Source organism: Hydractinia symbiolongicarpus, chromosome 14 (genome assembly GCF_029227915.1).
Source record: "Hydractinia symbiolongicarpus strain clone_291-10 chromosome 14, HSymV2.1, whole genome shotgun sequence".
Lineage (NCBI taxonomy): Eukaryota > Metazoa > Cnidaria > Hydrozoa > Anthoathecata > Hydractiniidae > Hydractinia > Hydractinia symbiolongicarpus.
The window spans coordinates 8,642,583-8,655,116 of record NC_079888.1 but is presented as its reverse complement, the minus strand read 5'-3'; the positions used below and the strand labels follow the sequence as shown (position 1 = coordinate 8,655,116).

At 31.2% G+C, this 12,534-nt stretch overlaps 1 protein-coding gene across 2 annotated transcripts; it reads right to left on the bottom strand.

Annotated features, from left to right (window-relative positions):
- Positions 1-2,052: 2,052 nt before the first annotated feature.
- LOC130625304 (ankyrin repeat and BTB/POZ domain-containing protein 1-like) lies at positions 2,053-11,830 on the bottom strand. 2 transcript variants are annotated; one of them, XM_057440359.1, is made up of 13 exons: positions 11,710-11,830; positions 11,014-11,076; positions 10,790-10,845; positions 10,495-10,639; positions 9,603-9,762; positions 8,929-8,974; positions 8,428-8,544; positions 7,640-7,773; positions 6,753-6,822; positions 5,952-6,040; positions 4,561-4,722; positions 3,927-4,127; positions 2,053-3,508 (listed from the first exon to the last, which is right to left on the bottom strand). In XM_057440359.1, exons 1-13 carry the CDS (start codon positions 11,772-11,774, stop codon positions 3,284-3,286), a joined length of 1,533 nt encoding a protein of 510 aa, XP_057296342.1. In that variant the 5' UTR covers positions 11,775-11,830; the 3' UTR covers positions 2,053-3,283. The 2 variants fall into 2 exon arrangements, with proteins under 2 accessions (XP_057296342.1, XP_057296343.1); XM_057440360.1 differs by having other exon boundaries at positions 5,952-6,037.
- Positions 11,831-12,534: the final 704 nt, after the last annotated feature.

Genomic DNA, 12,534 nt, shown 5'->3' with positions numbered 1-12,534 from the left:
ACGTTTGTTAAATCAACCTTGCTTTTGTAAATTCAGCTAGCTAGCTATATATAAGATGTTAGAACATACATTTGCTAGAGCTAGCTGTTTTTTTGTTAAATATGTATGTATATCAAAACTAGATTTTTTATGTTTAAGCTATCTACACATACTGCAAACACCGATACAAGTTTCAGACAGAAATATTTTGTATAGCTATATATTCTTTTTATCTGCTATCCATGGAATATTATTTTTTACATGCTAAGTTTGAGAATTATTGTAGTTGGTAGCATCCAAAGTACACACAGCCATGTAAAAAAAATGAACAACCATGGCTGATTCCTTGATTGTTAAACATAACATTCGTCGTCTTCATCAGACAAAATTTTAGTCATTTGACACTACCAAAAAATCTGCCATAATTTTATTTCTTTGCTATAAAAACATTTTGACAGTCCTGGGTAGCACTAACTTCAAATATTAATGTGGAATAAGAAAGTCCTAAATGTACTCTCTCAGTCCTGCGTTCATGTTTGAAAATGCTATATGTTGTCAGGAGTTCCAGTTCTGTTGATATCTGAGAAATAAATATATATATTTAGGCCCCCTCAATAATTTTTTTAAAATGACTTTTGTAAAAAAAAAAAAAGAAATAGAAAAAATAATCTTTTGTTGCACCAAATTTACTGTTTTTTTACATAGCAACAATTTCCATTGGCAACATATTTGTAGGTAAAAAAAGAAATTTGTAGTGTTCAAAATTTAATTTTTGCGCATTTTGCCCAAATCTGCAAAAATTAATTCCGCAAAGGTGAAGAAATTTTGGTCATCCACCAAAAGAAATTCCGCAAAACAGTTGAAATTTTTCATCCGCAAAGATAAATTCTGCAAATTTTTCGGAATACTTTATACGTAAAGAATCGATCTGATGACTTTGCTTTGCATTTAAAGGCCATTTTAGCTTTACAACACGAGAATAAAAAAGGGCGTTGAAAAAGGAGAAGTAAAACGTTATTTATTATTTATTACTCTTCGTTGTTCGAAAAACCGTCGACCCTGAAGAGATGCAAGTTTTGTTACATACAATGGCGAATATGATTGTGACGAAGAGGAGTGGGCTGTGGAGGACGATCCATGTATAAATATTTTCGACGATATTTGATCTTACATTTGTGATGAAAAATAGAAAGATGATATTCCATAAATCGGATGTTTTTCATACACTTAGGTACTAAATTAGGTTTTTCCCGACTTTTGATTTACTAAATTTCTTGCATTCGCAAAAATTTATTCCGAAATATCTCTTTTAAGGTCGCTATCCGCAAAAATTTAATCCGCAAAATATGCCATTTTTGGGTCACTTATCCGCAAAAATAAATTCCGCAAAAGTTTCTTCCACAAATAAATTTTTCCCTTAAGGCACAATAAAGTAAAAGAAGCACTTGCATCTTAACAAATTTTAACTTCTTACATTAATTCTAGTACTTTTCGCATAAATTTTCGCGGGAATTAAATTTTGCAGATTTTGTCTTAATCCGCGAAATTAAGTTTTGCGAAAATCTGGTAAGTATCCATCTGTGAAAATTTGTCATTTCAACTGAAAATAAAACTGCTACCAGTGTCCTTTTTTTTGTATTTTCATAGGTGCCATTTCTTTGTTGCACCTGCACTTAGTTTATTTTTAAAAATTTTTCTTGCCAAATATATGACTTATTTACTACTTCTTTTCCCTTCTTACATAAATTACGAAAATTAGTTGAATAAAATAAAGAAATCGTTAAGCAACTTCAGATCTAGATATTGACTAAGATAAGCAATTTGAGAATTGACCAAAACCCCTACGTTGTTATAAAAAAAATTGTGTAATGAGTTTTGAGTAGGGCCATTAACGACAAAAATAATTTTTCTCCAATTTTGATCCCATCAGACGATTCTGTGAATAGTTTGTGGACAATCCATCCGCAGAAACTTATTTGCCCCTTCCTTTGATTAGATTAGAGCTTAAACCGCAGAACACAACAATTTGTAGAAGTATTATTAAAGAAGAAATATTAAAACATAATGGAAGAATACTGAAACATGCCAGGCAAGATTTATAAGTTATAAATCTACAACGAAAAACATAATAATATTACAGTTGACTCCCTCTAATTCGAATTTCTATAATTTAAAACTTTCTATAATTCGAACAGTTTTTCAGTTTTTTCAGCACGATTCTCTCCCTAGTTCAAATTTTAGAGTGTAAACAGGGCTTTAACAAATTCAATTTGTAGACCTGAGAAAAGCAATTAGTGATGCAACCCGAATAGATCAAATAGAGTTTCTTTTTTGTGTAAACTATAAAAATAAAGATTGAATGAATTGTTTTCTTGATTTTGAAATAACGTAATTTCTCTCTGTAATTCAAATTTCACTCTCTGAAGCTGAAAGTTTGAATTACAGAAACTTTTCCCCGTGGAAATTCGAATTAGGGAGAGTCAACTGTAGTTGCATATCAAAACCAAAATATAAAGCCAATGCTGCGGTACTTCTACCTGCACTGCAATTTGAAATGACCATAAACCCGATTATAGATATGATGGTGACGGAAAGCTTTTTCAGAAGAAAATTAAATGTTTTATACTTTAAAAGATATGGCGGCGGCGGTTTGTTTTGATTTTTTTTGGAAATTTAGAATAATTTTTGGTTTTCAACAAAATAGAATAAACATTTATAGCAAGAATACAAAGTATTGTACATATTATATATATAATTCCAAGACGCAACACGTGCGACAAAAATTAAATTGAAAATAAAATAAAACGCAGCTAATTGTGAAAAAATAACGTAGATAAGATATCAAAACATGTATATTACAACAGTGAGAAAGATATGAAACTGTTAGTGGTTTTAAAACGTGCTAAAACAACTAATATCACACTTGGAAATATAGTACAAGAGAAACAAATATAGTACAAGAGAAACAAATATAGTACAAGAGAAACAAATATAATATAATATAGTATAACAATAAAGATTCATGCGTATCTTTGATTGAAAGTTTTTGACTTATATAACAAAATATATGACGACGTTCATATATTTTTTTAAATTTTTAAATTAAGTACTTTAAAAATAGGGCTGTTTCGGAGTTTAAATTTTCTACTCAATTGAAAGAGAGACTAAAAACAAAATGCTTCTAATTGTATGAAATAATAAAAAAAAAAAATTAAACTGTGAGACAGTAAAACACCTGAAAAGTTCTTCTTATGCTTTGTTAAAAAATATTGTCGAGAAACATGAAATTTCAGAACGTTCGCAATCAAGCATCAAGGCCGAGACGGAGCAGCAATTTCTCCAACAATTCAAATTTTTGATCAGCGGAACTTCCGTAACAAATGTCGGCAGATTGCATACCTGGTAGGGCGGAGTTGTGAAGTTGAAATCGAATATCATCAATCACAGGGATGGAATCAGTTTCCTCACGATTTTTGATTTCCGTCGCATCGGCTAGAACCAGCTCACTAAACTCATCGCTATCGATAACCTTAAACAAGGACAATATTTTTTATTTCACATTTGAAAGTCATAGTTAAAATATACAGCGCCCTATTTTTTGGTGTTTTTTCATTTTTCTAACAACTTTGCTAACAGACCTTGGAATCACCAAACCGGGGAAATGTTCCGTGAATTATACCACATCTTGATGTTTCATTTCGCTAATTTTGCAGCTTCCGACCCTGTCCGTTTCCCATCCTGGGGTTCGTGACATATAAGTTCTTAAGGCATACTTTGAAGGAGCATACATATGATGAAAAAACCCACTTTATGGGAGAAAGTGCAACATATACCGTCGTAGGCGGGATAAGAACATGAATTCAGCGAGTGTATTATGTTTTCGAGTTTCCGTTATGCGACTTATGCGAGTTGTTTGCCTTGCTTATTTACGAAACATCAAAACTAACCTCGTGCAAATGATTAGCCATAAACTCACAACAAGACGTTTCCAAAGACGTTAGATTATACAGCCTTGACAGTTGATAAATGGCCACTATATTTTCACAATCCAACATGGCGGACAACTTATTAGCACACTTCTTCTTTAGTGTAGGAAGTAAATACAAGGAAGATAAATGCAACAATTCCAAAATGGTTTCATCAGGTATCTATACAGAAAATAATTTTTAAAAAACTTTTAAATATCTCCTCAGCAGGCTGTTTAAAATAAATAAAAAATCCCCAAATATCTCGATTTTTTTCTGGAATTTTCATGTCTAAGATACCAAAATAAGATATAAAACAAATTACAGGAAAGAAAAAAAGGAAAATAAAATGCAAGACGAATGTCGCTGAAAGCACACGCAGTAACATTCTTTGTTATTTCAAAAACTCTTCAAAGTCATTCATCTATAGAAAAAACAACAACTAGGCGTTAGCTTGAGAAAAAAACACAGATTCGTTTGTAATAAATACACCCAAGGGTTTTAGATTTTCGTCTGACGTAAAAATACTTTCAGGGCATCGTATTTTCGTGCATCCGTAGCACCACCTAGTTTTGACACACGAATAAACAAAATACAACGTGGTAAATACACTTACATCGCATTGGTTTGTGTATATAAACGTTGTTATGACGGCAAACGCTTCCGGTGTGACGTCATTTAGGGTGATTGTTGGTATATGACGTTGGTTATCCAGTGAAGATAATTCATTGAAGTGAGCGAGCGAGTTGAAATAATCACTCCGTCCACGAAAAAACAACTAAGAACAACGACGGCGTGTAATTAGTCTTTTTAATATCACAGTACTGCACAAATTATATAAGGCGGAGTGGGAGTGGAGCTCTAGTAATTTAAAAAAGTTTTTGTTTTTGATAAAGTTTGGAGGTAAAAATAATTTTGTTTTGACATGCATATATTTGTCTATTCTTATAGGTTGGCCATACATTTCAACTTTTGCAACTTAAACAATTTTTTGGACAGAATGGTCATTTAAATGTAGCGGTACTTTTTGTACTGGAATATTTCCTGTTCGAAACCAAAACACCCATATCACTAAATGTAACAACATTTTTATGCCCCAGTTTCACACCCTTTCCCAAACTCTTTTGTTCTAGGTGTGCCATGGTAGAATCATATCATATTTAGCACTATTATATAGAGATTAATTTTAAACTCAATTCAATTTTTTTGCTTCCATATTGCTACCGCCAAGACGTTCTTTTCTCAAGTTTTTATTACCTTAGGGAATTAATTATCTTAAGAATAAATTTTCGCGAAGTTAGAATGTCATAATTTAAGCAAAAATTAAATTTCGCGAATTTAAAGATTCGATGACTAAATTTATTCCATTTTTCAAAAGCGCTTATATATAGGAGGCATACAGACAAAAAACTGCTGAAGTTGAAATTCACATATCTATTATATGTAGTTCCAGGTAAATCAGAAGAAAAAAATTATTTTCTTCCTGAATTTTGCGAATAACGATTTAATTTTGGCGAAATTGACAAAATCCCCCCTAAGGTAGCCTTTTTAAAATGAAGCCACCCCTATCAGAGTAGGAGATTTTAGGAGAATTTGGGACGTTTGGGGATCAAATTTTTGGAGAATACTTATAAAATCGTTTATATTTCAGATTTTGACAAGATCTTAGTATGAAATATAGAATTGCTAATAATAAAGCCTAGTCTTTTTTGAAAATATGAAAAAATATACAGAAAAATCAATTGTATATTGCATACAAACTTTACGATATTTTTGGAGAATCAATATGTTGGGTACAAATTTTAGGCTATTTAAATTATTTTAGGAGGGATTTAATTTTATAGGTTATTTTAGAAAGTGTGGCCACTCTGTTATTGTGAACACGAGTTCTAACCTTGAATAGAAAAGCTTCTGAAGAATGCTATTCATGTTATTTCTTAAAAAAGACGATGCAAGCTATGACGTCATAATAAAATAAATTATTACAAAAATAAAACAAGCGCTTACCTGGTGGCCATAGAAAGTGTGTCCACTGACTTGAAAACAAATATCAGTGTAAGGAAAACTATTTGTTTCAGTAACATCACTCTTTCCTTCTAAATCAAAAAAAGTGTTATAAAAGACTGGTTAACATAGTGTAATTTTAATTTGAAATTTATGAAATTTTAGAATACTGTAAATCCTCTAAAAAACGCTCCCTTTTGCTAAAGGTCTCCCCCCCAAAAAAAACCAAAATATTTAATAAACGCCCCCTTTACTTAATATCCCTTCTAATAGACGCCTCTTTTAAGGGGCGTTTAATACAGAAATATTACCACATGCGTTTTTATAGGTAAAGACAAATAACAAATGTTTAAGTTGTTCTTCCTCAGTGTGATTATTTATCTTTTTTTATGCTTTCCGATGACTGCAATAGGAGGATAAGGGAATCGACTTAGTTGGAGGTGTCCAACTAAGTCTCTTTCCTCATTCTTTTTTTCTTGATGCAAAACAGGACGATTTATTGATATTATAGTTAGCTCCCGGCAACTCGAACACCGAATAACTCTAACTTTTATTATCTCGAACCATTTTCTTGGGTCCCTTGAACTTTCGTTAATACTTTCTTATAAAATACTCCGGTTAACTCCAACCTCAGATAATTCAAACATGCGTTAAATCGACCTATTTTTCGTCGCCCCTCTCAAAATAACCGCTCCGGGCGTTTTATAGAGGATTTACGCTGTATAATTTTTAGAATTACAACATTTTGACTAAATTTATTTTCCAACAGTAAATTCTTTCAGTACAATTATCCTATAAACAAACCTGGGGATGAGTGTTCTTCAAACTCTGGCAATTCGATGAAAAATATATCAGGTAATTCCTCTGGATATCTCTAAATGATAGCATGAGCTATTTATAAACAACATGTACTCCGGATTGGTTTAAAACGAAAGTAAGAGAGAGCAGTAACACATTCTCTTTAACATTATATTTTTGATATTTTTTGGATGAAAATGTATATATAAAAACTGGTATGTATTCTTCCACTTAATCAGAACTTTGACCATCACATAACTCATAGAAAATTTTTGATCTATCGATCTATCCTATCGGTCGCAAGAACTATTGACCAATCAGATTTGTTTATGCTATCAGTTATAATTCCTGTATAATGTTGACTATTCAAGGACATAGAAAGCAAATGACTTCGTGCAAAGAAAAAAATAAAGTCTCTTGTGTATATGTTATGGAGATTGTGATAAATTAGGGAGTTATGCATATTAACTGGTAATTATGCCTAATGAAAATAATTTTAACCCTAACGTAATCTCCAATTGATCGTAACATATACACCTAACAAATATTTATTAGCATGCTGATAAATGCCAAAAATTGGTACATTATGTAGGTTTTATATTCGGGAATTATGCATATTAACCTGTTATTATACATAACAATAACCTGAAAGCTAATATGCATTATCCTCAACTGATCATATTTCCGTAACATATACACCTAAGAAATATTCATCAACGTGGTGTATGGAAGTCATATAAATTTTCTAGATTAAACTTTTGTCCTGCCTGGACCTAACATTCTTTAGAATTACTGGAATAAATGCTCCGACAACAAGGTAGACTAAAAATATAATAGACTAGTAATCTTCCCTTGGTGTTCTTATACAAGCTTAGACTTATAATAGTACTTACTTTTATATTGATATTTTGAGGAATACAATAATGCATTAAATACATGTAAGATTCACTTAAAGCTGAGGAATTGAATTCTGGCTGTATGCTCAATATGGACACATTATCTTTCATCATCTTGGGTTTGGTACCAGCTAAGAAACAAAGGATGACGATTCTGTTATAAGTAAGGCGTATTTTCACCTACAGTTCGGAACATCTATTTTTTCTTATGAAAAACAAACAATTAAAGGATTTATTTAAGAACCTTAGGGTAAAATCCAAATATAAATTTTTTGTAATTGTTGGCCATTAGGCCCTTAGGAAATATTATTATTATTACTATTATTTTTAAATATTTATACAGAATATATGAAAAAAATTAAAAAGTGGTTTATAAACGATTTCTGTGTCATCTACAAAAATAAAAAAAAAATGGAAAAGCTACAAAACCTATGTGCTTGGTGATCTGTGCTATGACAACCATTTTAATTCATGTCGGCACCCGGCAATTGCCGATTTTTAGCAAAAACTCTTGATTCACGTCGGCAAACTTTTGATCTTTGCCGACGTGGTTATTCTTTGAGCTGAATGTTTTTATTTTCTCTCTTCATACAACCGCTGTTCGTATATACGAACGTGCTATCGCAAAAGAAAATATAAATTGTCGACGTTACACAAGTTTTCCGACGTGTAGCAGACAAATTATATCATGTCTGTAATTTTGGAAATAAACTGAACAAGAAAAGCTAGATAATACACAGGTATACTTCAGACACAATTTATAATAAATAAGAAAACGACCTTACTATAAAAGTAGCAATGTCTGTGTGCTTCATCCAGCTTTTTTTCCAATTCAAAGAGATGACATTGTCTGCTCAATCTTTTCAAATCACTTATTTCACATATTGGAACATCAATACGATCTAAAAGACATGGATGTAAATGTGTAATTCCATTGTAATTTCTCTTTACTAGTTGTTAGCCCGTGGAAAAATCCACGGGTCCGCCTGTCGCAGCTAAGCTACCATTTTGCGTGACAGACAGACGGACGGACGGACGGGAAGACGTATACGGGCATTATAATATAGATTTGTTTTTGAAAAAAAAAGATTTAATGTTTTTAGTCTTATTGCCTTGGCATGTGATATTTGTTTTTTGTAAAAGTGCTGTTACAAGTAACTCTTCTTACTATTACGAAATGTTGAGATATATTTAGGTAACGGGGAAGGACATACATTTTGCTATTATAAACAGCCAAATAAATTTCCTCAAACGGTGTGGTCACACTAACCTCATTAAATACTAACCTGTGTATACATACTGTAACATATATTGGAATGATGAAATTGTTACCTGGAAGATATTATATTTATAGTATTTAAAAACAGTTTTTAACTATAAAAACTGTCCAACGGTTAGGCTGTGAATTATATAAAAAAAATCCTAGTGAGAAATGTTCAATTGGAAATATTTTTTTAACATTCTACTGCAAATGTTAGTTCTGTTTATGTTACAAATTAGGTATTGCCGACATTTTGGATTCGCCTTAAACATGATACATTGAGCGAAGGTCTTTTCAACTTATTTTTTACTGTACATTAAACAAATAGTTTGCAAAAGACTGGAAAAAAGGTCAATCAAATGGGTATTTTGCTTTTTTGCAATTTAATAATTCAATTATAAGCTTATTACGATAGAGGATATTGGACAGGAAAATTTAACCTTATCAGTGTAACAAAAAAATAACATATGATGCTTTATGAAGTAGAAAAAACCCAAAGAGACTTTATAGTTGTGGAAATCATTACTTAGAATACAGCATGCGGTGCAAAGTTTACATCAGAAGCTATTATGAGTAATATGTGCTGTTCAAATACTTACAAGTTTGTGCTTGATATGTATTTAAAAACAGTTTTTATAGTATTTAACTATAAAAACTGTCCAACAGTTAGACTGTGAATTAAATTTTCTCAATACTTACGAGTTTGTGTTTGATATGGAGGTATTTCTTACATTTCCATTTCGTTTCAAACATATTTAGGAAATACGTTGATCTTGATGCCAGAATAACTTTGTGTACAAAGAAATGACGGCCATGGACAACAAAACAAAAGTCTTTATAAGCTTGGTTGTCTAAACATCTAGGAAAATTTATGTATCGAATATTAACAAATTTCATAGGGTAATTTTAATTTTTAGACTCGAGATAATAGAAGAGATAATGCAGAGAAAGATATCACCAAATTAGCGAGAAATCAAAATTAATATAGGGTTAGAAATTTTTACCAGAATGAAAATTCGTTTGACATTTTACAAGCATAAACTTTTGTGAACTGGGCAAAATATTTCTTAAGCACAGTTGTGTCACCTGCAATAACAAAATTTAAAAACTAATTCTATTCCAGCTTATTAGTGGAGGTTAAACGTTTCCACTTTTAAAAGTAAATAAAATCGCTCTCTTGCCAAAGATGCAAAATCGATGGTACGATTTCTAGATCTATATTAATTTAAAGGAAATGGCTATTCAAAAACCTTCATGTAGAATTACTTCAAGGAAGAATCACTAAAATTCTACTGTCTTTAATCTCTTCAAGAAATCTCTCTTCAGTCACTTCTTATTTGTATAAAACAAAGGAACAAAAGGTTTTTTTTCATGATAAAATGTCAGTAAGATAGTCTTAATCATGTCTGTATAATTTAGAGAATTTTCATTTTGTTATTTTTTAACCAGCTGTGCACAAACCTAACTTATATACTCATGTATAACTTCACTCATTTTGTAAAAATTACGCTTGTAAATAAGTCTTGTTTCACTCAATGCAAAAAATTAAATCACACACAAGAATGAATTGTTTATTATAAAAATAACTTACCTATTAAAGAATCCCACATAATTGTCTCTTCGAATGCAATCTTTAGTTATTGCTCTATAATCTTTAAGAATCTCCCTAATCTTTTGAGTTGGTGCTGCATACAGACAACGTTCTCCCGCAAATGTGTTGGCTTGACATTTTGCCCCTAAATATTTGTCCAAGATTTCAAAATATAAGGCATGTATACGAAAATTTTAGTTACTGAAGATGGCAAGCTGGAAATATTTTAACTTTTTAACTATATGTGTTTTTTTATCAAAAGCTAAGACGAAGAAATATAACAACCTAATCATACCATTTTGTAACAAGTATTCAACAGTTTTTTCATGACCACACAAACATGCATAATAACTATGAAATACAAATACATAATGTCATGAATAATATCTGGCTAAAGACTCTGCTTTAAAATATTCAAACTGCTACAAACAATGAATAATGAGACTTGGGCAACGAAAGTATGACAGACGCTTTTCGATAACATTACAGCTGAACTTGTAGTTGGAAATATCAACATACAGTGGAGTACTGTCCCATTGATCACATATATTCAATTCAATATCACTATCTTCAATGAGCTGCCTAAAAATGAAAATATTAAAAACGTTTAATACATAGGTAACATGTTTTTTTGATTTTAGATTCATATTATGGCATGACAGTTTAAACATTCCTAAGTACATCATAAAGCTTTTTTATACAGTGTATAAGTAAGAACATTCAAAAAGGTTATTCAAAACGTGAGTCAAAATTAAAGACCACAATCAGATCCAGGTTTTTTTAAATTTATGGAGAAAAAAATATTTCACATTTGGAAGAGAAGTGTTTGGAATGAAAGAAAATGTTAGCAGAGTAAAGAAAATTTTAGCAGAGGAAAAAAGAGCTAGCAAAAAGTCTGTAGTTAAAAAACTGATTGCATACTGATTAGACACCCACACATATTTATATAAAAAAGTTCAATACTGTATTTGCATGCCACCATATGCTCATCAGCTTATTATGCCATAAAATTGCATACAAAAAAATTCTAATAACATGCTAGGGAATTAATGTCACATAAAACCCCACATACTTGTTCTTGCTTAAGCCTGGACACTACATCTCCACCACTTAGATTTTCGAATTTTCCAAAACAAAAGAGAAAATATGGAATTCTAACCAGTGAAATAAATATTAGTTTGGAAAAAACTAAGAGCAAAATATATTTTCACTTACTTCAGTTTATTTATTTTTCCTCTTCGGCAATAATTAAACAAAGCTTTTATGTTTGGTTTTTCCATGACTGCTGCATCTGTATATCATATGTATATTATCCTTATAATACATACATAATATAGAGTAAAGTAAATGGTTTTTTCATTTACATACATACTGTAAAAATCTCTATAACAATACTCTGTCAGTCAAAACCTGGTCACACTAAACCATGCACGAAACCTTTAAGCTAAAAATAACAAATGTGAATTTTTACCATAGACTTTCCATAGGCTAACGGCTAGTATGTCTTTATTGATAGGAAAGCAGTTACTGAACAATTTTGCTAAAAACATTATACCCATGTGATATATGTAATTTGATGTCTCTGGAGATGAGGAGATTAAGAGTTGACATCATAGAAGTATTTAAAATAATGAATGGGTATGAAAATTTGAACACGATAGACTTTTTTGAACTGAGGAAGAATTCATTGACAAGAGGACACAAATATGGAAGCCTCATAGTAGGCTGGATAAATGAAAATTTTCATTTGTTCCTTGGGTTATTCATGATTGGAACATTCTACCAGAGAAAGTAGTGTCTGCCACTTCAATAAACATTTATTTTATTATACATTTATTAAGCCGCATTTCGAGATTGTTAGAGGGCTCTACACAAGTCCGCCTGCCCCACCTCTAAAACGACCACTGATGTTACTAAAGACCATACCGGTAATAATAATAATAATAATAAATATTTAAAGTGGCTAGCCCAGAAAATCACAAAAACCTATAGTTGGTGGATTGTTTCCACTGGGGACCACTAGAACAAAAAAGAAACAAA